The sequence below is a fragment of the Delphinus delphis genome, chromosome 7 (genome assembly GCF_949987515.2).
Source record: "Delphinus delphis chromosome 7, mDelDel1.2, whole genome shotgun sequence".
Classification (NCBI taxonomy): Eukaryota; Metazoa; Chordata; class Mammalia; order Artiodactyla; family Delphinidae; genus Delphinus; species Delphinus delphis.
Genome location: NC_082689.1, coordinates 63858674 through 63885401, shown reverse-complemented (window position 1 = coordinate 63885401; position 26728 = coordinate 63858674). Strand labels below are relative to the sequence as shown.

The 26728-nt window shown below is 40.4% G+C and overlaps 1 protein-coding gene across 1 annotated transcript in view; it reads right to left on the bottom strand.

The window, feature by feature from the left end:
• STK39 (serine/threonine kinase 39) overlaps positions 1-26728 on the bottom strand; it is a 309660-nt gene that overhangs the window by 106902 nt on the left and 176030 nt on the right. Inside the window, exons 11-14 of the mRNA XM_060016642.1 lie at positions 18981-19103; positions 18853-18882; positions 10396-10458; positions 8585-8652 (exon numbers count right to left, since the gene is read on the bottom strand). Coding sequence (XP_059872625.1) covers positions 8585-8652; positions 10396-10458; positions 18853-18882; positions 18981-19103 — 284 coding nt within the window. The remainder of the gene's footprint in view (positions 1-8584; positions 8653-10395; positions 10459-18852; positions 18883-18980; positions 19104-26728) is intronic.

The following is a 26728-nucleotide window of genomic DNA, read 5'->3' as shown; positions in this document are numbered from 1 at the left end:
GCAGAGGTTTTGTGATGATTAAACACGAAAATGCATACACAGTGCTTATCGCTGTGCCTGGTCCCTTGTGGGAACCTCATCTTTCTGAAGGACCTCACTCACAATATAGCCAAGAAGTACAACAGCGACTCCAATTCTCAGAGGAAAGGAAATTACCGGAGGAGAACATTCCAAAAAATTAAATGCTAAGTATTTTTCATACTAAAGAACAGTATTTCTAATAACTTGGCACCTACATAATAATACACACCACTCTACTGAAAAACAAACATAGTCTTCTCAGGAATCATTTAAGTCTGATAAGGCCTGTACCAAAGACCACAGCCTGACACTGCCCCTGGATTCAACCCAACCATTACTCTTTGCAAAACGTGGGTGTTGAAAAAAATAAACACTGGTTACTATGGGAACAAGTAATCCAAAGATAACATTCAGACACAAGGGCTCTCACCTTCCTTTAACTACCCAGAGCTCTTCTTTTCATCCGTCTTCTTATGGCATTTATCACTTTCTACCTTGTGTTAGAGTCATTTGTGCAGGGTCTGATCTATCTGCCTACACAGTAAGCTCTTCGAGTGCAGAGACCCTGTCATATTCAACTTTGGATTTTCAACAAAGCCTTGCACAAAGAAAGCCGTAAATAAGTAGTTTGTTGGGGGGGGGGGGGGAAAGACCATGTACTAAAAAGCACTGCCACAATTGGTCACTATGACTACACTACTTAACCTTTGGGGGAAAATTGAATCAAGCCCCCCAACCACTTGACGAGAATTAACCTGATTTTACAGACTAGAGAATCATTTAAGAATTCTAATCCCTCCTGAATGACGATAACATGGAATTAGAATTCAGGCAAACTAATGCTAAACAACATTGTTTTTAGCAGCTTCAGCCTTCTTTATGAAATTACAACTTACTAACTCTACAGTTTACCCATATCTAAGTTCACCTTTTAAAAGAGAAACTAAAGTAATAAGTCAAAGTAAGTAATACTGTCATGCTAAAGGATTTTTGTAAAATAAATATCCTACTCCAGAGATCCTCTTCCCCCACAAAGAGGAAAACTATTTTGTTGGTCTAGGGTCTTTAATTGGCCCATCAAGGTCTAATGATATTCCTACATAATAACCAATTAAAGTCATTATTAGCAAATTGATGGGATAGACCAAAGCATCTATGTGTGATAACTGTCACAGTTGCCTTCAGCTAAACTAACTGCAATCCACCGGGCTGCACGGTCAAAGCGTGAACAGCACCCAACACAAAGGAATTAACAATTTAACTGATAAGTTTATCATTTTTCCAAATCACTGAGCCTGACTCTAAGAAAACATGTTTTATGCCAAATATGACTATTCTATTTTATGAAAAATATACTAATGACAAAATATTTGTGCAATGCCTAACTCAAACCAGAAACTGTAATAACATCTACAGACAGTTACATAAATTATGAGGTGGCTCACTTGGGAGCTGGTATTTTTCTCCTCAGACGTAGAGGATTTCCTTATCTTGTACCTAAATTTATGACACTCATTTTTTTCGACAACATTACCATACACACAATGGACAAGAGAATATTTGCAGAAAAGTACATACATGGAAAAAGAAAAAACTACATTTTAACTATGTTCAGCATTTAACATGGAGATGTAAGGTCTAATCCTTTTTCTCCAACCTTACATATAACAGATCAGTTTTAAAAGCAAGTTAAAGCAATATTATATTTTTTCAAAGAAGAAATTAGCCTTTGTCTCCTCAGTCTTTTGCCTATGATCACCAGAATGAGAAGTGGAGAAATAAATATACTACTTGTAGCTAAAATGTATTTGTCTTTTCTTTTCAGAAGGTGGCGTTGTGAAAAGTATTTTCCAGTTTCCTACCTAGAGAATGAAGGTGAGGTTTACCCAGCATCTTGGAGAAGGAAGCCATATTCCTAGCAGGTAGGTCTATAAAATGCTATTTCAAAAAGAAAGTCAGAGTGACCTTTCCAAGAGATGGAAAAAGCAGCCATCCAAACAGCATTAGTTAACAACCGGTGAAATGCTGGCATGAAACGGTGTCTACTCACTAGCCTGTGGAGCACGATACACATACATGTCATGCCCAGATAGCCTCAGGGGATAAGAAAGGCAGGCACGCTGTTTCCTAACACCCAATAGCCACGTGTTGTCTAGACCAGTGACCCACAAGGACAGAGTGAGGGTATATTTGTGTGTGTGTGTGTATATGCATATGTTTGCGTATGTATATAAATGTGTCTATATATGTACCATATACATACGTCAGAATCTTGTGGTCTAGATGGAAATGAATGAAAAGGGTACAAAACAGCACATGGATTTCCTAAATCCGATCCACACTGGCCAGAACAACCTTCCAGCTTCCTCTCACACAGGGTGGTACAAGTGATCCAGAGTAGGTTGCACATGGGGACTGGGGTGTGCAGAAATTGTATGGCAGGGACCAACACCAGATGGCAGATTTTGATACTCAATGAGCATGTAACGTTGAAGGTTCTAAGAGAAGCTGGACCTATGAGGGGGTGCTGGTGGTAAAAGAAGAGGCCAGGAGACTGCCACCCCGCACACAAGAGACCACTGAGGGCAACTCTATGACCTGTATTTGTTCATGATTTAAAAAGTGACTCAAGCTGGGGCCTGTGAGGGTGTGCCCATAGAACCCTCTAGGAATGTTTTTAAATGCTGTGTTTCCATTTAGATGATGATCACACTCACACGCACTTATATTCTGGGACATCAGGATAATGTCCATTTCAGGGAACAAGCTACTAGTTCACTTTAAATTCACAATCCCTAACCTCAAGTGATCACCGGTGAAGCCTGTTCATCCTATCACATCTCCCTGGTGAATTGACTCTCCAGCTCTCCTACACAATTATCTCCTCATTTCTCCAACCTTGAACATCTTTTCCTTCCTCACTCTCAATGATGATATTCCTTACCTTACTGAGAGAAGAGAATTAACAGAAGACTTCCACAAGCCCATACCCCAAATCACCAAGCTCCCTGCACCTCTGCCTGCTCTTCCATCACTGCGGCTGCAATGTCAGACATCTATCCATTCTCCTGTCTAAGGCACATTCCACATGGATACCTGGGCATCATCCCTTCCCACCCACCTGAGGACATCAGACTTACAAACGTCCCGTCTTTCATTCCATTTTCCTTCTCTATTGGATCATTTCCAATAAACAATACTTTTAAAAAAAAACCCTCCCTTCATCCCATATTCTCATTGAGCTAACACCCCATTTCTTTGCTCCTCCTGTACAGCAAATTTCTAGCAAGAGTTATCCATACTAACAAGTCATCTATCTTTGTTACATTGTGCTTTCTCTCACCACTCTGTCCTGAATCCAATTCTATCAAGCATTTATCCCCACCACTCCACTAAAATAACTCTTGCCAAGGTCAAGAATGGTTAAGAATGTATTGATATTTTGCCAAACACAATGGCGAATTCCCAGATCCCATTGTACTTGATCTACTGATAACAACTGATGCAGCTTTTCACTCCTCCTTTCTTGAGACTTCCTCTGTTTGACTTACAGGACCACCGTATGCACCAGTTCTCAAATTTCTCTCTCTAACCCAGAAATGTATCTCCTTTGAAATCTAGGCTCGTGTACCTGAATGCCTACTTGACATCATGAGATAGATTTCCGCTAGACAACTCAAACTGAACTTGTCCAAAACTGAATTCTTGATTCTGCCCAAACCTGAGATTCTAACTGCCCTCCTCATCTCAGAAGATGGCAACTCCATTCATCTGTATTTTCAGGCCCAAACCTTTTAAGTCCTCTCTCCTCCATCCAGAATCTGATAATCGCTTGCCACCTCCATTACTTCCCTCCCTGGTCCAGGTCACATCATCATTTTTTGCGCCAGGGCAATAGCCAGCCAATGGGCCCTCTGCTTCCACCCTGAATGGTCTCTATATGGCCTAGTCTCCACGTTGTAACTCTTCTGCTCACAAACCTTCCACCACGGTTTCCCATCCACAAACAGTGAAATCCAAGGTCTTCACCACAGGCTATATGGCCCTACGTGATTCAGCCCCTGCTAACCTTCAGACCTCACCCCCCACCACCACTCTGGCCATACTGGTTCCCTGGCTGTTTCTATAACTACTTAGAACATCCTTCCTGCTCAGAATATTTGCAATCACTGTTTGCTCTGCCTAGAACTTTCTTCCTCCAAGCAACCTCATGGCTTGGTTCCTCACTTCTGTCAGGGGTCTGCTCAACTATCCCTTTAACTAGAGAGCCCTTTTATGGTATGTAGAATTCTATGATGGCTTCCAACCTTCCTGTCCCCTGGTGTACACGCCCTACATAATCCTCTGCCCTGAGTGTGACCCGGACCTTTAAATATGATGGGCTGTCACTCCTGTGATTAAGTTATGTTTTATGACAAAGGTGCAGGGATTTTGCACATGTAATTCAAGTTCCAAATCAGTTGATTTCGACTTAATCAAAAGGGAGATTATTCTAGATGACACTGGCTTAATTAGGTGAAAAACCTTTAACAGAGGGACTGGGCCCTTGGAGTGCAGGGGAAATGTTCTCCAACTGCCCCTGAAAAAAGCAAAGTCAGGCTGTGAACTGTCTGGAGTGGGATGGCCTGTAGGAGCCAAAGATCTCAGTCCACAACTGCAAGGAACTGAATTCTGGCCACGCCCAAATGAGCCTGAAAGAAGACCTCAAGCTCCAGGTGAGCAGGTCTTAACTGCAGCCTGGTGAGCCACAGCAGAGGACCCAAGTAGGCCGAGTCCAGACTTCTGACCTACAGAAGCTATGAGATGATAAATGGATGTTACTTTAAGCCACGAAATTTGTGGTAACTTGTTACATAGCAATAGAAAACTAACACGCCTTCCTTAATACAGAACAGCACCCTCAGACTTTCTAGCCTCTTGATGAAGCTTTTCCTTCAGAGAACCTGATACATCGTATCAGTAATGCTCGTATTTGAATTGCTCCTCTCCCTACCTCTAGAATGTAAGCTCCTGGAGGGCAAGAAATTTGTCTTTTGTTTTTTTCCCTTATTGCGTCACAGGGCCTAGAACAGTGCCATGCACAAGGTAGGTGCTTGATAAATATCTATAGGATGAATGAGAGTGGCTGCTGCTTACGTTTATATCAGCAGAGAGTGATCCCCAAAACTTAATAGCTTTTAACTGTTAACTTTCAAAGGCTATTTCTCAAATTAAAGTACAGTTGACCTGCAAACAACAGGGATTTGAACTGTGCAGGCCCACTTATATGTGGATTTTTTTTTCAATACATACATACCACAGGACTACACAGCCCACAGCTGGTTAAATCTGTAGATGTGGAACTGTGTATACAGAGGGCCAGCTGTAAAGTTATAAGCAGATTTTCAACTTCGCTGGGGGTCAGTGTTCCTAACCCCTGCACTGTTCACAACTGTACAAGGATTGCCCTTAAAGGGGTCCAGCAACATATTGAGAGATTCATGAGTTCTTAAATGTAAAAAAACACGAATTTAAATAAATACCTTGTAACCACTGAACAACAAAAAAGATGCATATAAGCAATTAGGCATAAACATGTGTTTGCTAAAAATAAGTTATACTAAAATCCACTTCCATTTTTTGAAAATATCATTGATATGTCTTAATTTCAGAAATACTTTTAATGGATCCTGTTATGATAGCCTTTTGAATAGTCAGTTAAATGTTGACTAAAAGGCAGTCGAGTCAATAGGATTTGTTTTTGATTGAGCAACTATACCAAAAAATACTAGTTAATTATTGAAAGGCATTCAGAAAGTGAGCAGTTTCTAACAGATTCCAGAAGGTTCTGTCCTACTTGAACTGTTGAACACGATAATCAATGTTCTGGATAAAGGTGCAAAAGACAGGGTCATCAAATTGACAAGGGATGTATATACAAACATTGTAACTAATATAACACATTGACAGTCAGGAGTGAAATGTACGGTGGGCGAGCAATGAGTCAAAACCACCAGGTCCACTCTTATAGTGACAAATGCTAAGATGTGCACAGAGTTTTAAAACATAAGTTGCAGTTCAGAGTCAGCCTTGGTAGCCCTTCAAATGGAAAAAACACAATCAGAGGTTTTTGTTTGACTGCTGGGTCATGCTAAATTCATCACCAAAGTACACAGGTATTTCAAAAGGCAATGAAAACTTGGACTGATTTAGGAGAAATTTATAAATTTCTCTATTTAGGAGAAATACAGTGTGAACTGCAAAAAATCACATGATCTAACTACTGTATTCTAGCCTGCTCAGATCACATCTGGAGACCTACATTTAAATATGGGTGCTCCATTTAAAAGGGACAAGGTTAAACTGGAAAATAATACCATGAAAAGAGTTCTGAAGTTGAAGAGGTCTTAGAGTAAACAACGTTAAACAAATTCCTCTCCTGCAGAACTTCTTAGAACCTTTAATGTTAATGTTCCTTGTGATTTCCAAAAAAAGGTGTGTGTGTGTGTGTGTGTGTGTGTATGTGTAATAGATGGATATTACCCGTTGTTTCTTAACTTATTTGAACATGGAACTCTTTCTTCATGGAGAATCTTTTAAGACTAGTGACCCAAGCCACGAACTCAGGAAAACCACCACCTAAGCCCATGAGAAAAAGGGTAACAAAAGCAGATACAGACTAAAAGTCAATAGGAGTAAACAAGGATGATTGTGAGGGGGATATAGAACTATATTGTGAGAAGCAAGGCTAAAGTTACTTTTGCTGTTTTGCCTAGGAAAGGAGAAGAGCAAGACTGGCAAACAACAAATGGCTCTCAGAAAAATGAGAGAAGGCAACTGTTTTATATTGTCCCAGTACCTAGAGCAAAACAATATTTGGAAATAAGGTTTAAAGTATGCATTTTAACACTCTTCAGGAGACTTATCCAGAGAACCTGATATGTGCTCTAAGGGTCAGAATTTGAGCCCAGAATAGGAAGGTCAGCTAAATCTTCAAGAGGACATAGCAATTAAAGCTTTTCAGTATCACAGAGGTGATCAAAGAAAAAGAGTGAACTGAAGTATGCACGGGGACTGGGTAAATACCCAGCAGGGGCACTGAAGAAAAGACTCCTGCGTATGTCAAGTAGGAGGTTGGATGACTGGGCTCTAAAGGTGACTTCCAACACTGCATGCTCAGCGGGCTAGCCTGTAACCTCCGTAGTCTCGCTCACCCTTGCGTCTCAAAGACAAACACTGAGCCCCGCACAGAATTGCTTTCTCAGAAAGATCGGTGAATATTTATAAGTGAATAAATGAACAAGTGAAAAATAAAAGGAGTACCTGTTTCCAAAGTCAAACGAAAGGGGAAAGGGCTATTTCATTCTCTGGAGACTGCTAGATACACTAACTGTGAATCACAAGCAAGGTTACTCTCAAATAGAAGGAAAATAGTCTTGTAATAATTTCACATCTTGACTTGGAAATCAACTCTGAATTAAACTGCACCAAGGGTCACGGTGAGGTTCCCACGGTAAGTATGGGAAAATGCACTGCAGATTGTGAATGACCATCAGGAGGAAGGGGCGATTATGGCGAAGATAATCTACCCCGACAGATTATGATAATTCAGAGGGCTGGAAACTAACCTTGAAAATGAATCCACCTTTTATAGCCATGGCTCTGAAAAAGGCCCATTAGCCATGTGTTCTATTCGTTTAATTGTCAAAGGAGAACATATTTTAAAATGCCTTCAAAAATGTGACAGGGAACTCTACTCAGTGCTCTGTGGTGACCTAAATGGGAAGGAAATCCAAAAAAGAGGGGATATATGTATACGTATAGCTGATTCACTTTGCTGTACAGTAGAAACTAACACAACATTGTAAAGCAACTACTCGAATAGAAATCTTTTTAAAAAAATGTGACGGTGATTGACCTGGTAAGTTCAGCTATTTACAATTAAGTTCAAGCAAATTTCTTTTGTCTTGAGATTCCAAATTCTTAACAAAGAATGCACATTCAATTGACCTTATTTTTAAAAATCCTTGAAATAGAAAGCTTTCATTCACTAGATACAAAGACTAGACTGTCAGGCACCATATTTGTATCCATTTCCTGGAAGACTAAGGGTTCTTTCATAATATATCTATCATTTCAACACAGTGGCTGATCAAACCTGTCACTGAAGAATGTTCTGAACAGGCAACTTGTCGTACAAGCATGGTTTATTTCTGTCAGAGACTGACTGCTGAAGTGAGAAAGAAACTCATTAAAAATCTCTTACTGTGATCTAACGTAAAAAAAGAAAAGAAAAAAAAGAGAAAGAAAAACCCAAGGAAGAAAAGGCAAGGAAAAAAAACTTAATGAAGGGTACACTGAGCCTGCGAATACACTCACATGGTGCTTTTCTTTCTTATTCTTCTTGGGGAAGCAACTAGAAGAGAGCAATTAGTCCTGGGAATACAGCACCCACAGGCTATTTGGGGAGATCAAACAAGGTAACAATTTTATTTTATGCTAATATTATGAAAAGCTACGGAAGGAGATCAGAATATTGTACTATACGTAGGGAAAGTGATGCAAAATAAACAATATTATTTACCTTAATCTTAAAACTAGGTTCACGGCACAAGAAGCTTCTCTGTAGTCTTCACTAGCATTGAGTAAGCCCTTTAAAAACAAAACAGCAAACTGTTATAAACTCGGGAAATACATGCATAAAATCATGATAGCCCTTGACTCATAGAGCCCTTTCTTCCTGGAAATTTCAAATCTAGCTCTTTACGCATGCAGGTCTTATTCGTCCATATAAGACCTCTGTGTGAACACTAGAATGGTGTCTACTTCCCATCACAACTGTGGATTCAAATGTTTCATACAGAAAGCCTCAGTAGGAGGACGGGCCCTAGGAACAACTGGTATAAGCAGCAGTTAAGTCCAAAGGAAAGCCATCTAGAGGGGAACCTTGCAACCCGAGCCGTGGACTGTACCGACTGGGCCTGGGTGACGCACAAAGGTTGTGCACTTTAAACCTCATGATGCAGAGGATGGAGGAACCTAGTAGGTGAGGCCACAGTTTACCTTTCTCGCCTTTCTCCCCTAGAGTCTATTTCCTTGAACACAGATCATCAGTTATGACTGCCTCTGCTACACAGCCTCTCCCTACTCCTACCAATTCCTGGACATGAGCCATTCCTACTGGAGTAGAAAAATAACGGATTTTAGGTCAGGACTTGGCTCTGCCGCTGACCAGCTATGCGACTGTGGGCGAGTCATTCTCCGGACTCGTTTTCTCATTTACAAAACGGGGATAATACCTGCCTCAAAAGTTTCCTGGGAGAACAAAATAATGTATATGAAAATGAGTCAAACTGTACCATGTTACTTACTACTAGGTATCCTTATCCCTTTTCCTGTTTCCTTTACTCTTTGCCTTGTGACCTGTTGTTACCCCTACCTTTCCTTTTATCATTCAACCAATCCCTACAGTTTACTTCAAGGTGTTTTACTGAGTTGCCCAATACAATGTAAAGGCTCTGCCTCTAAGTAGTTGTGCAACCTCGGCTGAGCCACTTCACCTCTGCAAATCTCTGCTTCCTCAGGTATAAAAGATAAGGGTCAAGGACTAGATGTCTAACCTGCAATCATGAAATCCCATCACTCTCTCTCCTCTGCATACAGCTGTTTCATAAAATACAGATCAGGTAGAACAGAAATACATTTAAATGGAATATGCAGCTTTGGAGGGAAGATGTGATCCTCCGGCTGGTGATACTTGAAAGTGTAACCACTTTGAGAGCTGAAGGGCTTGCCTATTAATTACACAGCAAAACCAGAACGGGGGCCTGCATTCTGGTTCTATGTCCACAGCCCCTGCCCTGGATAGCTCAGCATCCTTCATCAGCACCCGACACAACTCGTGGCACACGTGTTCCGTCATATAACTTTTAATATGAATTCATTCACCGTCACTGGACTATTATTTTTACAAGGCGAGTTGTAGAGATAAATTGGCCCATAAAATTCAGTGATAAAAGAATTATAAAAACAGTTTAGAAATCCAACCAGGAGCAAAAAAGAAAAGTATCAATTAATTATAATGTTTTGTGGCTGGAATCTAGCAGAATGGTGAGTCATTTTCTTTCCTTTTCTCATTTCACACAGTACCAGCAATTTCAAAAGCAGTCTGGTAATCAATTCTTGCTCTTGAACCTATCATTTAAAGGTTGGAGGCCCTGAAAATCACAGTCAATAGTGACAGTCCTCTCTTCTCCATACTTATTAAAAAAGTGTCTACAAGCCCCTGCTTTGGAAGCACCACCCTGATATTGTCTATCTTTCTAAAATGTCAGGTTTTGTTAAAAGAAAAAAGAAAATCTGTCTACAACGTAAATGACAGGCAGAGAAACGTACCTGAGGGTCCTGCACAGACAGGGACTGTATCTGCTTGGGTATGCTGCTGGCGTTCACTGCGATCTGTTAACAGAGCCACCGTTACAGCACGTAAGAACACCAAAATAAGACGTTAAGCTCAGTGTGGTTACAGTAAGTCTCACTTATCAGAGACAAAAATCTTAAATAATTTAAGTAATTTTAAAGCACCATTTCCCAGCGTGTGGTCCTTTGACTACTTGCATTGGGATCACCTACGACACACGTTAAAGATTCCGGGGCACCATCCAGCCTATGATTCAGAATTTCATGGAGACAGAAGAGAATCTGTATCTTTAATAAGTGCCCCAGGTGATCCTTAAGCTTTTAGAGAACCACCAAGCTAAAGTGAAAAGGCAGGGACTATTTGATATTTTAAACCTGATAACAGAAAGATGCCCAACGACCATTTTTTTTCTTGTCACACAACTTCATCGCAAGTTAAGGGCCCCCTAATGAAAGGATGTTAGGATTAGCACAACCTGCCCCTTTAATCATTACTTTGAACAATTTATTCACAGCACTGGATTTCAAAAATATGTAAGGGTAGCTGGATTTTTAAAACACATTTTCCCCAAAAGAAAAGCTAGAGTAATAGGTTATATTTTTCTCTCCAAGCTGGAAACCTGACCCTCATGTGATACCCAAAATATTTCTGCCTCAATCCCTACTTTTGTGAACTCTGCCCTGGAACAAAACTTGAAAGGCAAACTAAAAGAGAAACAAGCAACATTGACAAAGAATGAAAAATATATATTATTCCCTAAACTTACTATCGATTCTAAAATTATCAGAAGTCATCAGAAATTCTTTGTGGCAAGAGTTTTCTAAAGTTTAAGAGCGTAAAATTCTTACTCTCTCTGCTTCTGCGAAAATAACTCTGTTAGTAATGAAGAAATAAGGGGAAGTATACCCACGTCTGCAGTTTCCTTTGAACTGCATCCAAAAACAAAGACCGACAGATGAATAGATGGCTGTGCATGAGACGAAGTATAGTAATGGCAGAATCCAGGTGATTGCTGGGTGGATGTTCACTATAAAATGTTTTTAATGTTGCAATATTTTGGAAGTTTTTCATATTAAAATGTTGGGGGGAAATGACTATGTTAGAAGAACAAACAACCTGTGTTCATTAACCAGCCAGAGGGCCTTGGTCTATCCCAAATGATCTCTTGTAAAGAATTTTTCAGACTGATTCCACAACCTTTTTTTTTTTTAAACTTAAATTTTTTTCTTTTTATTTTTTATTGAAGTATAGTTGATTTACAATGTTGTGTTAGTTTCTGATGTACAGCAAAGTGAGTCAGTTATACATATATATATTTTTTCATATTCTTTTCCATTATGGTTTATTACAGGATATTGAATATAGTTCCCTGTGCTACACAGTAGCACCTCGTTGTTTACCTGTTTTATATACAGTAGTGTGTATCTGCTAATCCCGAACTCCTCATTTATACCCCCCCTTTCCCCTTTGGTAACCGTAAATATGTTTTCTATGTCTGTAGGTCTGTTTCCGTTTTGTTAATAAGTTCATTCTTAATTAAGGTTTGAGATACTACCAAAAGCCACATCACATCACCTACAGAATATCCTACCTTTAGTCAAAGAAGGTTTGTAATATGGAAAATTCTTAATGGCATTTACCAGAGGTGACAACTTCTCTTTCCCCTGGGGAGGCCCATCTCATGCCCTGTCCCTTACTCCCGGACAGTTAGGGGCACAGAGAGCTATTACCGTGCAACCTCACTGTGTAGATGTAACCCTGCACGTGATGAAGAAACCAGTCTCCGGCTCCCACTGGGGCAGGAAATGTGCAGAGTGGACAGGAGTGCTGGAGAGGGAGGTTCCCTGCACAAAACATCTTCCTTGACAACCAACTGTAGTCTGCCAAATTTCACCATTATGGACCCCATTCTACCAGTTTAGGGCATGACTTCTGGGCATGCATTTTTAAATGTAAAAACGTACAAGAAACCTAACACATTAAGCAGCTGTCATTCATTAACAGTATAATATAAATTTGTCTATTGGAATTTTTAAAAATTTTAAACAGTTTGCTATTAAGAAGGATACTTGAGAGAATGGGTGTTTTGATAGCAGGGGAAGAGAAGAATAACAGATTAATGTTGGACACGGCCCTGGAGACAGGCCTCTGGGACTGAGTGAAAGAGGAAAGCACCTTGGAATAGAGACAAAAAAGGGACAACATCCACTTTCTAATTTTTCATAGTGCTCTATCTAATCTTCTCATTTTCTGTTTTTAAAAATACTGCAGCTAAATGCACTGTGTTATCCTGGATTAGATCCTGGGACAGAAAAAGGATGTTAGTGGACAAACTAATGAAATACAAATACAATCTGAGATGTAGCGGATAGTAATGGAGCACTGATGGTTTTTAGTTGTGACAAACACGTCAGGGCTACGAAAGAAATTAACGGTAAAAGAGCATGGATGAAGAATGTACAGGAACCCTACAGAGTACACTATCTTTGCAAATTTTCTGTAAACCTAAAATTACTCCAAAACAAAAGGTTTATTTTCAGAATTACAGGAGATTCTAAGTTTAACAACAACTAGTTGGAAAGCCAGTCACCTGTAATAAGAACACCTTTTACAAAGTGACATCATAAAAGCATCAAGCAAAAGCCGTCTGTGATCCAGTACAATCAATTTGGAGGGAGAAATCAAATCTTTGCCTCCAACTACAAATGGGTATAAGACAACATGAGAGCTGACAGGCGTCTGGAAAACACAATGTCATCAGAAATAATTTCAAAAAGCTAAAGGCAGTTTTAACAATCATCCAGCAATAGCACTGAGTAACATAAGCAATGAATTTAGCTTTCACACTGTGTCTAAGCTCTGGTAAAATACACTCAACCTAAATCCAAACCAAATGGATTTTCTCCTCAGAACAAAATATCAGAGTTGGGAAACTATTAACCTAGCCTAGACCTACAACAAAATTCTTCAATATACCTGTCATGGGCCCTACAGGGCTTCTGTCATCAAACCTTCCCACCTGGCACCATTACACTTGATTAAATAAGGACAACTTTTCCAAGGGATTTCTGAAATGTCTTAGTCGTTTTGTTTTTTTGTTTGCTTGTTTGGGGTTTTTTTTTTTTTTTAGACTTCTGATAGGCAGGTATTTAAAACAAATCTTCAGGTATTTGCAGCACTCAATCTTCCTGGATTCCAGTCTGGGCTTTTGGATTCAGAGCGACTAGTGCGGTTTTCCTAGTCAGTGGGTCCTTCATCCTAGTCACGTATCAGAATCACATGAACAGATTTTTTAAAAATCAGAGTTGCCTTGGACATCACCCCAAACCACCAAATCACAATTTGATTTGCTGGGTCTAGGGATCCACATTTTTAAAGCCTTTGGTTTTTCTGATGTGGAGCCAGGATTGCAGACCATGTTTTCATGACCCCTAACAGAAGGGCTACTATAAACCGAGTGGTTCCTTAATAGAAGCCTTGGAAAATGTCCTCCTCACTTAAATGAAACCAAAAGAAAGTGTGAATTGAAACATAAAGTCAGGGCTTCCCTGGTGGTGCAGTGGTTAAGAATCTGCCTGCCAATGAAGGGGACACAGGTTTGAGCCCTGGTCCGGGAACTTCCCACATGCCAGGCAGCAACTGAGCCCGTGCGTCACAACTACTGAGCCTGCGCTCTAGAGCCCGCGAGCCACAACTACTGAGCACGAGCCACAACTGCTGAAGCCCACGCACCTATAGCCTGTGATCTGCAACAAGAGAAGACACCTCAATGAGAAGCCCACGCACCGCAACAAAGAGTAGCCCCTGCTCGCTGCAACTAGAGAAAGTCTGCACGCAGCAACGAAGACCCAATGCAGCCATAAATAAATAAATTTAAAACGAATAAAAAATAAAGTCAGTTTTACTTTTATATAAAAAATTAAGGTATAAAAATTGCTTAAAGAATTATAAGACGTGTACTGATTATTTTGGAGACTGACAAAAGGATTCCAAAATCACTGGTCAAAAAGAAGATCAGGGCCCATGAGCCATGGCCGCTGAGCCTGCACGTCTGGAGCCTGTGTTCCGCAACGGGAGAGGCCACAACAGTGAGAGGCCCGCGTACCGCAAAAAAAAAAAAAAAACAAAAAGAAGATCAAACCACAACAATGAAAATTTTTTATAAAGCAAAAAAAAGAAATCAATAATGAGATAATAATTGAAAGGTTTTATATAAGCTAGGATGTTGTATCAACTAGGAAACCCTACCTAAGAAATACCACTTATTTGGTATTTGTCCTTGCAAATACCACTCCCAAGCCCTACCCCCAAAGAGATGAGCAGCTTCTGGAGAGAAGGCCCTCTTCTGTGCTTTTGTATAATTCCCACAATGCCACAGTGCCTAACGCAGCTCCATGGGAAATCAGATTAAACATTTGTCCAATTAACTAACTTCTTTATTATTGTTATATTATTAACCTTTAGTCTCCACTGGCTTCCACCATCCAAGTGGAATAAGATACTAAATAAATGAAATTAGCATGAATTATTTACTTATTACAAACTAATAATTACTAGTAGGTGACAAATACTTTGCAAGGCTATTTCTTAAAAACCAGGTTAAGAACACACTAGGACCAATTTCTCACTAAGTTTGGCTACGAATCTCATTAGACAAGTGGTGTAACTCTGGAACTTTACGTTTTACACTGGAATTTCTCATCTCCAAATACGGTCCTGTACCAGGCACATCTACCCAAGGTCCCTCTGGCAAATACCCCACCCTTGCCTTCTCAGTCTTCTCCAACTAGTGCTGTAATACCTGGACACTCTGCCTATACTTCCAGGAAGCCAAATAGCCCCTTACAAAATAAGCATTTCTAAAATGCCCCTTCTTTATTGCAGCATCTCACTCTTAAGTGTGGAACTACTAAGACTACTTTTTCTGAACTTCAGCTCGATTATAAAACGTCTTCTGATCCTTCCCCCACTTCTTACCTACTTATAAATATGACAGACCTATTCAGGCACTTGTTTAGAGTCTGATTCTCAGTGCATAGGTTTCCATGTCACCAACAAATACATATAGCATGTCTACTAGATGCTAAGGGAACACGGACATGAAAAAAATACTATCCCCAGTCACCTAGTGGCTTATAGTCAAGTAAATATCTCAACTGCAATTTCAATGACACATATTACTGAAAAGCTTATTACGAAGTAAACACACTGGCATTTCAATGTGCCATTTAGTACATCTTTTCCCTTTAAAAGATGTTTAAAGGTATAAGGTATACTGTCTGAGACTGTATACAGCCTTTTTTCCCAGCTTTGAGGTATAACTGACAAATACAATAAGATATTTAACATGATACAGCTTTTGATAACAGCTATAAAAATCCCAAATCAGCAGATTCTGTAAATCACAGTTCTATGTACCTATGCTTTATTTATATGTGCGCCCCTCTAAGTGCGTACACAAAAAATGTTAATGGAATACAGTTTGCAATAGCAACCTAAATGCTCAAGAAGAAAGAAATGGTTAAATAAACCATTTTGACAGGTAGTACTCCTCAGCGGTTAAAAATAAAGAGGTAGATCTATAGCAACTACTGTGGAAAGATTTCCAAGATATAAGGCAAGATGCAAAATTTTATAGTTTTTATAATCTCATTTATATTTTTTAAATGATATGCTAGACTTCTTTATGTACATATTTGTATGTGAACGAGCAGGAAAGGTCTGGAAGAAAACATTGCAAACTTATAACCTCTGGAAAGATAGGACAGTCATAGGGGTAAGAGCGGTAGCAGGATAAAAGTGGTCCTTCAGAGTTATTTCTATTTAATTCTCCCATACCTTTTTACAAGTCTTTTTTTTTTTTTTTTTTGCTGTACGCAGGCCTCTCACTGTTGTGGCCTCTCCCGTTGCGGAGCACAGGCTCATGGCCGCTCAGCAGCCATGGCTCATATGGGATCTTCCCGGACCAGGGCACGAACCCATGTCCCCTGCATCAGCAGGCGGACTCTCAACCACTGCGCCACCAGGGAAGCCCTTTTACAAGTCTTTATGTGCCTCTCAGTAAGGCCTATCCAGACTAACCCTTTTAAAATTATAAACCCCTACCATACTACCTCACCCTCTACCCTATTCTATTTTTTTCCATTACTCCTATTCCATTGTAACAAACCACATAACTTACTTACTTATGAAGGCTATTGGATATCGTTTATCTACTCCCATTGGAATGGAAGCCCCACAAGGACAGGGATTGCACTCTGTTTTTCTCACTGATGTATCCCTAACCTCCACTGAAACAGTGCACACAGTACACACATTTTATATATATAATTTATATTATATATATATATATATTTATTTATATATATATATAATTTATGTTTATATCATTTATATGCTTTATGTTTGTTGAATATTTACATATTCAACCATTTTAATTCCCTTTATAATAGATTAAAAAATATTTTTTGCTTCACATCCAAAAAGTGACTTGGTGTGACTGGTAAATCAGGGGGCTACTTTAATCAAAAGCTGAAAGGACACAGGAACCAACACTGAAGAGATTCTGAACACAGCTCAGGATGCTGAAATGCCAGCCTTGCGAAAAATACCCCCCAAAAAACAAAAACAATAAAGTGGCGTGGGAAGCTGTGTAATAGCAGAGAGAGCTGGTGATTCCTAAAGTTTGGGGGGAGTGTTTACATTCAAACTAATGTATCCTTCCACAGAAATAAGAAGCTTATCTATATGCTTCCTTAATTATAAGCCAGTATGGGAACAGACATATGCCACTGGGAAATCAAGCGAGTCTAGATACAGTAAGGTGCCTAAGACTTTCAAATTCCACTCAAGAAGGTTGACAGGGATGTTTGATGAACAACTGACAGCATGCTATACACTACTCTTTTTCCTGTCTACGAAGAAAATACGTTTGCCAGAAAGATACTGCTATTATCCAAATAACAGATCAGTTATCAGAGCAATTGCAACGAGTACAGAGTAAGATATTCTCAAAATAAACTTAACAAATCCTCATGAGGAAAGACCTACAGCCATCAGCCTATACTAGTAAGGCAGAATTCCAGTGAATATCTTCCAACGAAAATGTCCTGCAGTGAACCAATAACGAATGATTTCTGAGTCAATGACGCTACTTGAATCATGTTATTTTGTTCTATTTCTAAGGAGAACTGACACTTTTAGTTAGAGTCACTCTTAGAAATAGATGAAAAACCTTGATGTGCACTTCACTCTAGATAAAACAGTGGGCAAGAAGACGGCAGAGTTCATGATAATGGGTTAAGATCATTGCAAAAATCCAGCAGGATATGTGTGTAGCCAACATGTCCTACTGTGGAGCACACCACCATCCTTCTAACTTCTTGATCAAAGCTCATATTTGATGTACGAAATAGAGAGATTAATTCATATGATAAATATAGGAGGAAACAGGATCTGAAGGAGAGTTACCAGTAGGAGGCAGGCAGACTGAAAAATCCCTAGGAAAGGCCCATCAAGGAGGCATGAGAATGAAAAGAGACTAGAGCCAGGGTGGGGGAGAATGACAGGGGGAAGAGTGGCTTGTAGCTCTGATGCTCTCTTCTTAGATGGTGCAGCTGGTTATTGCCACTTAAAGCAGAATGATAAGATTTACTCCATTTAATTAAAAGGAAATTTAAAAAGAAAGTTGGGATGGATATCATCTGTAGCCCGAAGTCTTCTGTTTTCTTAAAGAGAATTTATCAAAGTACACATTAAATACTAGATTTGTAAAATACTTGGAACTATTTAAATACGCTTAAACTTCCTCTAGGAGAATGAGGAAGTCCTTTGAACTACAGTCATCATTAGTCATTAGAATAATTAACCAGTGGAGGAAGTGAAGTTAATCAAAAGATGACCAGTTCTCAAAGGGAGGCTGAGGAAAGACTGTTCCTTGCCTACTAAGTTACCTGGGAGATTTAAAAATCAAAACCAACAAATTTAACCTAGAGTTCCTAACCATGTTAATATCTTGCTTTATGGTAAACTAAAAATCTAGGAGACATTTTCCTGTATGCCTAGTATGTTCTCTAAGTGACAGTAATCCTAAGAATTAAGATGAAGTGAGTAACTAATTTGTGCTAAGAACTCCACTGAGTGCTTCATGTATGTGATTTTATCAATCCTCACAGCAATTTTACAAGTATTGTGATCACCCCCATTTGACAGAGGAGGAAACTGAGGCTCAGAGAGTAATCTGCCCCAATATACACAGCTCCAAAGTAACTCAGACAGTATCAAGACCCGCAAAGCCTATGTGCCTTTTCTTTTTTTTCTATACCACGAGAACAAAGTTTGAAGGTTCTTCCCCAAAGAGATCAGACTGATACTTGTGGGAGGAGGCTGGGGGGGAGACGAGGCAAAGAACTAAATAAATAACCACCACTCACCTCTGGATTTTCTTCTTTTACTCTTCGTGACTGTAAAACAATTACATATTCATTAGTACACACACGCCCCCAAAAACACAAAAATAAAATTGACACAGGTTAGAAAATCATCATCAATGTCATTTTACCTTTTCTTGCGAAAACGCAGCTTTCCCTTCTTCACTTTTTTCATCCATCTCGTCGTCACTCCACTCCCAGTCACCGTCTTCGGTTTTATGAAGGTGACCGCTTGACCCCGGAACTCTTCTCACCTGGACCAAAACAAATCCACCCAATTCTTCACCAGCTGAACACAACCTGTGTTTGCGGGTGCAGCTCTTTGGGTTACACAACACACACTTACCTTGAAAGTAACCTGAGGGGTTATGAATTCAGGGGTAACTAGCAGTGAATACCCCAAAAGACTACACAGCCTCCAGACTCCTACACTCATCCTCTTTCCAAAGATATTAAGTTCTTGAAATGTTTTACTCTGTGTAGAATAAAATATTTTGGAAGAGTACAACACACGTCAGCCATGAAGGATCAAGCCCATTTTTCACTTTGGCTTCAGTTAACACTGTATGAATCACTACACGTGAAAGTCCATCCACGTGGTAGGTTTCAAAACTGCTTAAGGAAATGCATGCAAGCAAGAGACTAGGACTAAGGGAAGACAAGGGACTCAGGCAGCCTAAAGAAGCATACTAGTCTAGGGCATCAGCCATCTCCAACCTATATCAAAAACGCAAATATCCTTCTGTTGCCACCTTGCTCTTTTTCAGAACCTGACGTCGTGCTTATTTTCCCAGGATTCTGCTCAACCTACTTGAGCAAAACAACACAACATCAAGGCTATTCTTAACACGCCTTTCACGATTGCCAGGAACACAGCAAGACAACCAGCAGCCGTGTCAGATGAACTAAACAGATGATAACAATTTTCTGCCATTATTTCGTATTTTTTTGAGCTAGGGTAGAGATGTGGTCCACGGGGAATGCTCTCCACGTGTCTCTGTGGTTGAAAAGGCAAAACTTTTCAAAGGAGCGGATGACTGAGAATAATGAGCCTCTGACCAAAGTAATTTGCTTTAAAAAATGGACGGAGATGACTTATAGCCACAGAGAACAGAGTTGTGGTTGCCAAGGTGGGGGAAGAGGGGGAGGGAGAGGGAGGGACTGGGAGTTTGGGGTTGGTAGATGCAAACGGTTACATTTAGAATGGATAAACAACAAGGTCCTACTGTATAGCACAGGGAACTATATTCAATATCCTGTGATAAACCATAATGGAAAAGAATATGAAAAAGGAATGCATATGTGTGTATAACTGAGTCACTCTGCTACACAGCAGAGACTGGCACATTGTAAATCAACTCTACTTCAATTTAAAATACAGAGCAAAACATGGTCTGAGACGTGGTTAAACAAAGCAACGTAGCAAGCGAACATGACGTGAACATAACAACCAGTGATCCACTGATTCAGAGAAACCGCAAGTGGAAAGGGACCCTGGAGACTGTCTAGTCAAACCCCCTCACTTTACAGATGGGAGAACGAAGGCCCAGCAAGTGACCCAAGATATCACACAGGTGTAAAAGCAAAATGAAGGCAAGAAAAAAAGCCTTCAGATTCCCATTCAAATGCAAGTTTTCCTATGCCACTGAATGGTAACTGTGAAAAACCAGCTGTCTAAAAATGTCCTGTGAAGACTTTGAAAGAGTATGACATGAAGAAAGACTATTTTCCATAATAGAAACTATCCAGTTTATACCACAGGAAGTTCATGAGTTCCAAGGGAAATACCACAGGATTTAGGTGTAAAGTAATCATTCACACATGTTGGATCAATGTTAAGTCATAAACAATGCAGACCTGGGGCTGGGTTTGATTTGAAGGCATTACCATGTGGAACCTGTACAAGTAAGCCTGACCACTTGGTCTTGAGCTGCGACGTAGAAACTTAAAAAACAAGCAAAAGGTTCTTATTCATAATTGCAAACGGTTGTGCTCAATTTTTTTTAAAAAGCTTTTTTCTCCACTAATTCACCTTCAAAACACTTAGCACTTAGTAAAAACTCCTTCTGTGCTTGGCATAAGATACTTTTTCCACTTGCATTTTGAGTCATTGGAAAGACCTATTTAATGACAGTGATTTTAATGATGCTTATAGATGTTGGCAAGGTACTGTAGAAAAGACGCTGAAACACACTTCAGGATTTTTTAGAACAGACTGCTCATTTTAAAGCTACAAAGAAATGGATAAAGAAGAGATCTTCTGTTGACATATACAGTAAAATTAATTATTTTCTTAGCAACACTAATCATGACGAGAGCAATACGGAGGAAAATCTGATAATGACTACATTAAAAGAAAGCATTTAAAGCCACATCTACTACAAAACATACTATTAATATTAACTAAGAAGTGAGAAGAAAAGTAAAATTGTGGATCATAAACAGAAAAAAACTCTACCTTCACTCAGACTGTAAAACCCAAGCACGGTTGACGAATTAGTATTCTTCAAGTACTCATTCAAAAGATCACAGCAGGGAAATCTCTCTTTCTGAAAAGAGATAGTGCAGCTTCACACCCTAAAATTTAGTTTATGTTTTTTCCCCTCGCTCTATGTTTACAAAAGCTGTCCGTTTTGTTTCTTCAAGTGGGATCCAACTACAGACAATAAAATGGCCAACTTCTATTTCTATTTTATTTTATAACCCTGACTGTGTCCCTCCTCTTAGTTTTATTTGCTGGAAGAGAGAAAGATAAAGCAAAATGTCTAGGATTATAGCCTCAGGCATTGAAAGAAATGGTGGGATGGGCCTTTAAGTAGTAAATATTGATTAAACAAATAAATGTCGAAATTAAGACAACGAACACTCAAAAATCTAGGTAGCATAAAATACTGGTGTAAGCGTAGCAAGAAAAAGAATACAAATTTATTCCTTAAGACTGTTGTCTCCGTTTATTGGAAAGGAAAAAACTCGCAGCATAATGTGAAACCCAGGTTTCACAGTGTATTTATGCGACATTGACCTCTGCGGAAGAGACCAGAAAGCAATTTTACAAAATTACATCCTTGTGGGGAGTTTGTAGGGATGACAGGAAGCTTTTAGGTCTTGAGCCAAGGCAACTGAGTTTCATATAGTTTAAACAAATGGGGTTTTTATTTAGGAACTGAAGAATAATCTACAAAATAGATGCTTCAAAAGAAGATGCGTAAAAGCTTCTATCCTCCCCCATCCGCTACCGTGATGAGCATGGAGGTTACCCACCCTCAGAACTCTGACTGCATTCCCGTTACGTTGCTCTTATTCTATTAAATGGCTCACTCACTGAGTAAAGCCAAGAGGTGGTTAAATGAAATTTTTTCTCTGTTGGCGATTTAAAAAAATAACCCAGTGCTTCTCAGAGAAATGAGCTCAAGTGACAGCTAGAGCTATTCATAAGCCCACAAATTCCTCAGGTCAGAGCTGGCAGTAGCGAGGTTAGACCAAGTTTTACATGCAATAACATTTATTCCCAAAACTGGGAATAAAACACAATTGAGCAGTTCTATTTATACCATACCTCTGAAAAAGGAAAGTAATATTATCTTCTCTTCCTTGAAACAGCATTTTTATGAAAATCCATTAAAGAAATGAAGTTCTGATTCCCACAAAAAGTCAGGCTCCACCAGACAGATAGAGGGAACAACGGTGTGGTTCCCCGGCCAGTTCTTGTGGCCATGGGGTCAGGTCAGAGGCAGAGCCAGGATGGGGAGGCCAGGGAGAGGGAACGGCAGCAACAAGGGACACAGTCCCTGGATCTGTTCCGGGACTCATCTTCCCAGGGGTGCCCCTTCGAACAGGAGCTGTCTATAAATACCAGGACCCAGGACCTCCATACAGTATCTCAGGATGCCACCTGGCCCCAGACACCAGAACAGGAGGAAGGATGTATACAAGAGCGTACAAGAGAGCCAACGGAAGCACTTTCTATACAAGGGGTTAAATATGTTAGAAGTGCAAGTGTGTTTCTCTAACACACTCCTGAACAAAGGATGAATGTGACCCAAAGAAATACTGACCATAGTTTAGTAGAATTCGTCTCAGTACTGCATGCCCTTCCTCCCAAGGCACCGGCCAGCTACTTCCACTGCCACATAACTTCTCCCTGGAGTGGTATTTCAGGAGCTCCTTGGAATGGTTTTCCCATCTCTGGGAATCCTGTTCTCCACCTCCCCTCCACCTGCCGGACAAACTACGTGCCTGACTGTATGTAGCCTGAACCCAAGATGGGGAGCCCACCCACCTCACATCTGCCCACCAAGGACACCCTGGACATGGCAGGAAGCAACACCCAGTAACTTTTCTCTCCTCAGGCATTCTACTAACCAGAAGTAGGAAACCTGTTTCTAATCAACTGCCCTTTATAATGTCCTTGAGGCACAGCCAAGCAAACAAAAAGCCTTCTAAGTCATCAGAAATTAAACACCAAAAAATAAAATTAGACTCACCAAGTTTTCAGCAGTAAATATTTGCCTGTCCCCATAGCTTATACTCTGGCATTGGCCCCTGTGCCCACCAGCTCTCAGGCACCTCCGTCCCACGCCTACTGCCTGGCCTTACTGTGCTCTCAGGCCCTCGGTCTGCTTCCGCCTCTTCCATCAACCCCGCCTGGCTTCTCCCGTATCATATAAAGCCTCGAGCCCACAGCTGACGCTCTTGAGGCTGCACTTGTTAGTTCCCCATGGCCCCGTGCCCATTCCTGGCCGCCCCACACCTGGAGGAAAGCCTGGGCTCAGCCTGAGCCAATGGAGAGGAGGCACACTGCCTGGTGATGTCACAGGGGACCACTGGCCGCTCCTAGTCGGGGCAACAGTCCTGCTACAACGCTGCCACTAAAGCATGGTCCCCAGATGAGCAGCAACAGCATCACCTAGAAATGCTGACTCTTGGGCCCCACCCCAGACCCACTAAATCAGTATCTTCCTTTTCGCAAGCTCGCCGGTGATTCACATGGTCCCTCAGGTTTGAGAACTTGTGCTCATTGTTAGTCTGGTCCCTCAGGTTTGAGGAGTTGTGCTCATTGTTAGTCTAAGTCCGCCTCCCCAGCCCTTGATACCAGCTGTTACTCATGTACCAAAAGTGACTCAGCATTTGAAACATATTAACTAATTTAACCTTCACAGTAGCCCTGGGAGCTGAGAACCATTTTATTCCCCCCGTTTTTTCAGAGGGAAAACCGAGGCGCAGGGGAATTTAAACAACCGGCTGGAGCTCAAGCAGCTGGGAGTGAGGGCGTTGGAAGTCCCACCCCAGACTCCAGGGCTATCCCCTGCTGCCGCTACTCACAGGAGTGCCCATCCCGCCCTACCCCACTCACCCCAATAACTTCACCTGCGACCCTGAGAGCAACAGGGCCATCCAACTTATACCCCAAGCTTTCTATTCCCAAGAAAAGTCTTCACACCCTCACCCCCCCGAGCCTCTTTCCCTCCAGTGTGTAACGAAAATGGATTCCTTTTCCTTTACAACACCAACGCCTCCTACTGTGCTCATTTATTCATTCACTCATTCATTCCTTCAAGACACAAACAGCCAGGCTCTGGATCCTCTACATCCATCACAAACATGTGTAAGTATCTCCTATACTTCTTTCCCCAACAAAAAGGGCGGGGAGGGGGCTCAGTTTCTGCTGCTTCCATCACTCCATCACTCTCCCCTCTCACTGTCAACATTTTTCTAAAGAGCATCTCTGATTGCTGCCCTCACTTCCTCAATCTTCAGTCTCATACAAAATGTTATCTGTCCGCATCTGGCCACGAAAACTGCCTGCTTTCTCTCCCCAAGATTTAACAACGTCACAACTGTGTGATTCAGCACTCCTCTCTGTTGCTATAATGTGATCCTGCAGACACAGCTGAAATCCATTCTTCCGTTGTTTCACACTCTTTCCAAACCTGTGTTGGTAACCTTTCTCCTCCTCCTCTCTTGTCCTGCTCTGTCTCCCGCTGTTCTCTGTCTTTAACACAAAAATGGTTGCTCTCAGCTCACTAGACGACGTTGTCTAGTGACCTAAAACACACAGTCTCCAGAGCCCCCTCTCTCCATGGAAGTCAATGACCTTGGAGACTTCATCTCTTAGTCTTGTTTTGCAAATGCTCTGTTGGATATGAACATCTGATCAATTTCTAGCTCGCCATCTCCAGCCCATTTATTAATGCTCCACCCCAGCCTCACTCCGACACTTCTGCAGGGTCGCCTGTCTTAGTTAACACTTCCGGGGTGCAGCTGGCTCCTGCTAGCTCAGGAGAGCCCACTGTTAGCATTTCAGAAAGTTTACAAGACACCTGACTTCACAAGGCTCACTTAAATTGGCCAGGGTAGGAGTATTTACACAATGGAAATAGAAAAATAGTACAAATTAGGATTTGCACTCCCCTCTTACTGCCAAAGTGGCAGTTCTCAAGGTTTACAAGCACGCCACTAAGACTCAGCTCACGGAAACATTTTAAAATTTGACAACATTTCACAAGAACTTAGTAGTTATTCCTGGAAATAACTACTTTCCTTTGCAATGGCAAATATCTCAATTTTCTTACACAAGCCTCTCAAATCTCACCTTTAAAAGCAACACAGTAATTGATTTTTATATACCAAACATATACCAATATAAGTACGGGAGCAGGGGGGAAACTATCTTAACATTTCTCAAACTGATACATATGGCTTGGGATAACACTTCTTATGAAAGCATCATGAGGAAACACAGGGCTATATATTTTTTTAACGTAGATAGAAGTGAAAAGGGCGTCCTCTGAAAAACTGTGTTAGATGATGCAAACATTGGTTTTATGATAGTTACTGCCAACACTGCAAGTCAGAGCGTAAATAATACTGCTTGATACACAGTAAGAAAGGAGAACAAATGGTGTATTTCTAAATAAAAATGTTTTGCGCAAGTTATTTAACAGGTATATATAGTTATCCTAATAAATTATTATGAGTAGATATTCTGTTATTTCACCTATGTCCATAAGTTCAAACTGACCAGAAAACTTTTTTTTTCTAATCTTTAGATTTGGAAAGTAAAGTATCACAGTATTTTCAAGCTTCCTTTGTATCTAGGAATGCATGATAAATTTTACAAACAGGATCAAAAATTTTATACCTGATTAATTTTTCTGCAAAATGGAAACAAAGATCCTTCTAGTTAAAGCATGAAACTAGGTTCTCAAATCTCCTGTAAATATTAACATGACAACAGATCAATGGTAAACGTAAATGTCACTGAAAGATCATTCATTTTGTTTATAACAATTTGGAACCTTGATTATTTGATAGATTATTTGGCAGAAGTAAAATGGTGAAAGATGGAGAACTACCAGCCTAGTTGACATTTCTGTCTGTACCTTCTAATCCCAGAAGAAACAGAAATACACACATAAATGTATTATTTCTACAGTGCATGGGTATGTATGTGTGTGTGTGTTTGTATATACATATAAAGTTTCTGCATGAAGCATTCACTGGATAACAAGGCACATATTTCCTATAAATTTTTTCAATTCAAAATAAAATTCCATTTTGGGTTAAAAAAAAAAAAGACCTCTGAAACTCCCCCACCCCTGTCATTCTGGCCAAAGGGCACAATCATATAAAGTTCCTAACATGATGCCTGGCACATAAATAAACACTCAAGACATGACAGGTGCTATTATCATGAATATTATCACCTTTCTCACAAGCCAAATCTATCAAACACTATATTCTGCAGATTTCACCTCCTCAGCTACCATTGTGCTGGATCAGGTCCCCTTCAACGCTGATCTCCTGTCTCTCCTATTAAAACGAACGGCTAATCAATCCTCTGGCCTCTACACTCTTGCCTATTTTCTCCTTCATATTG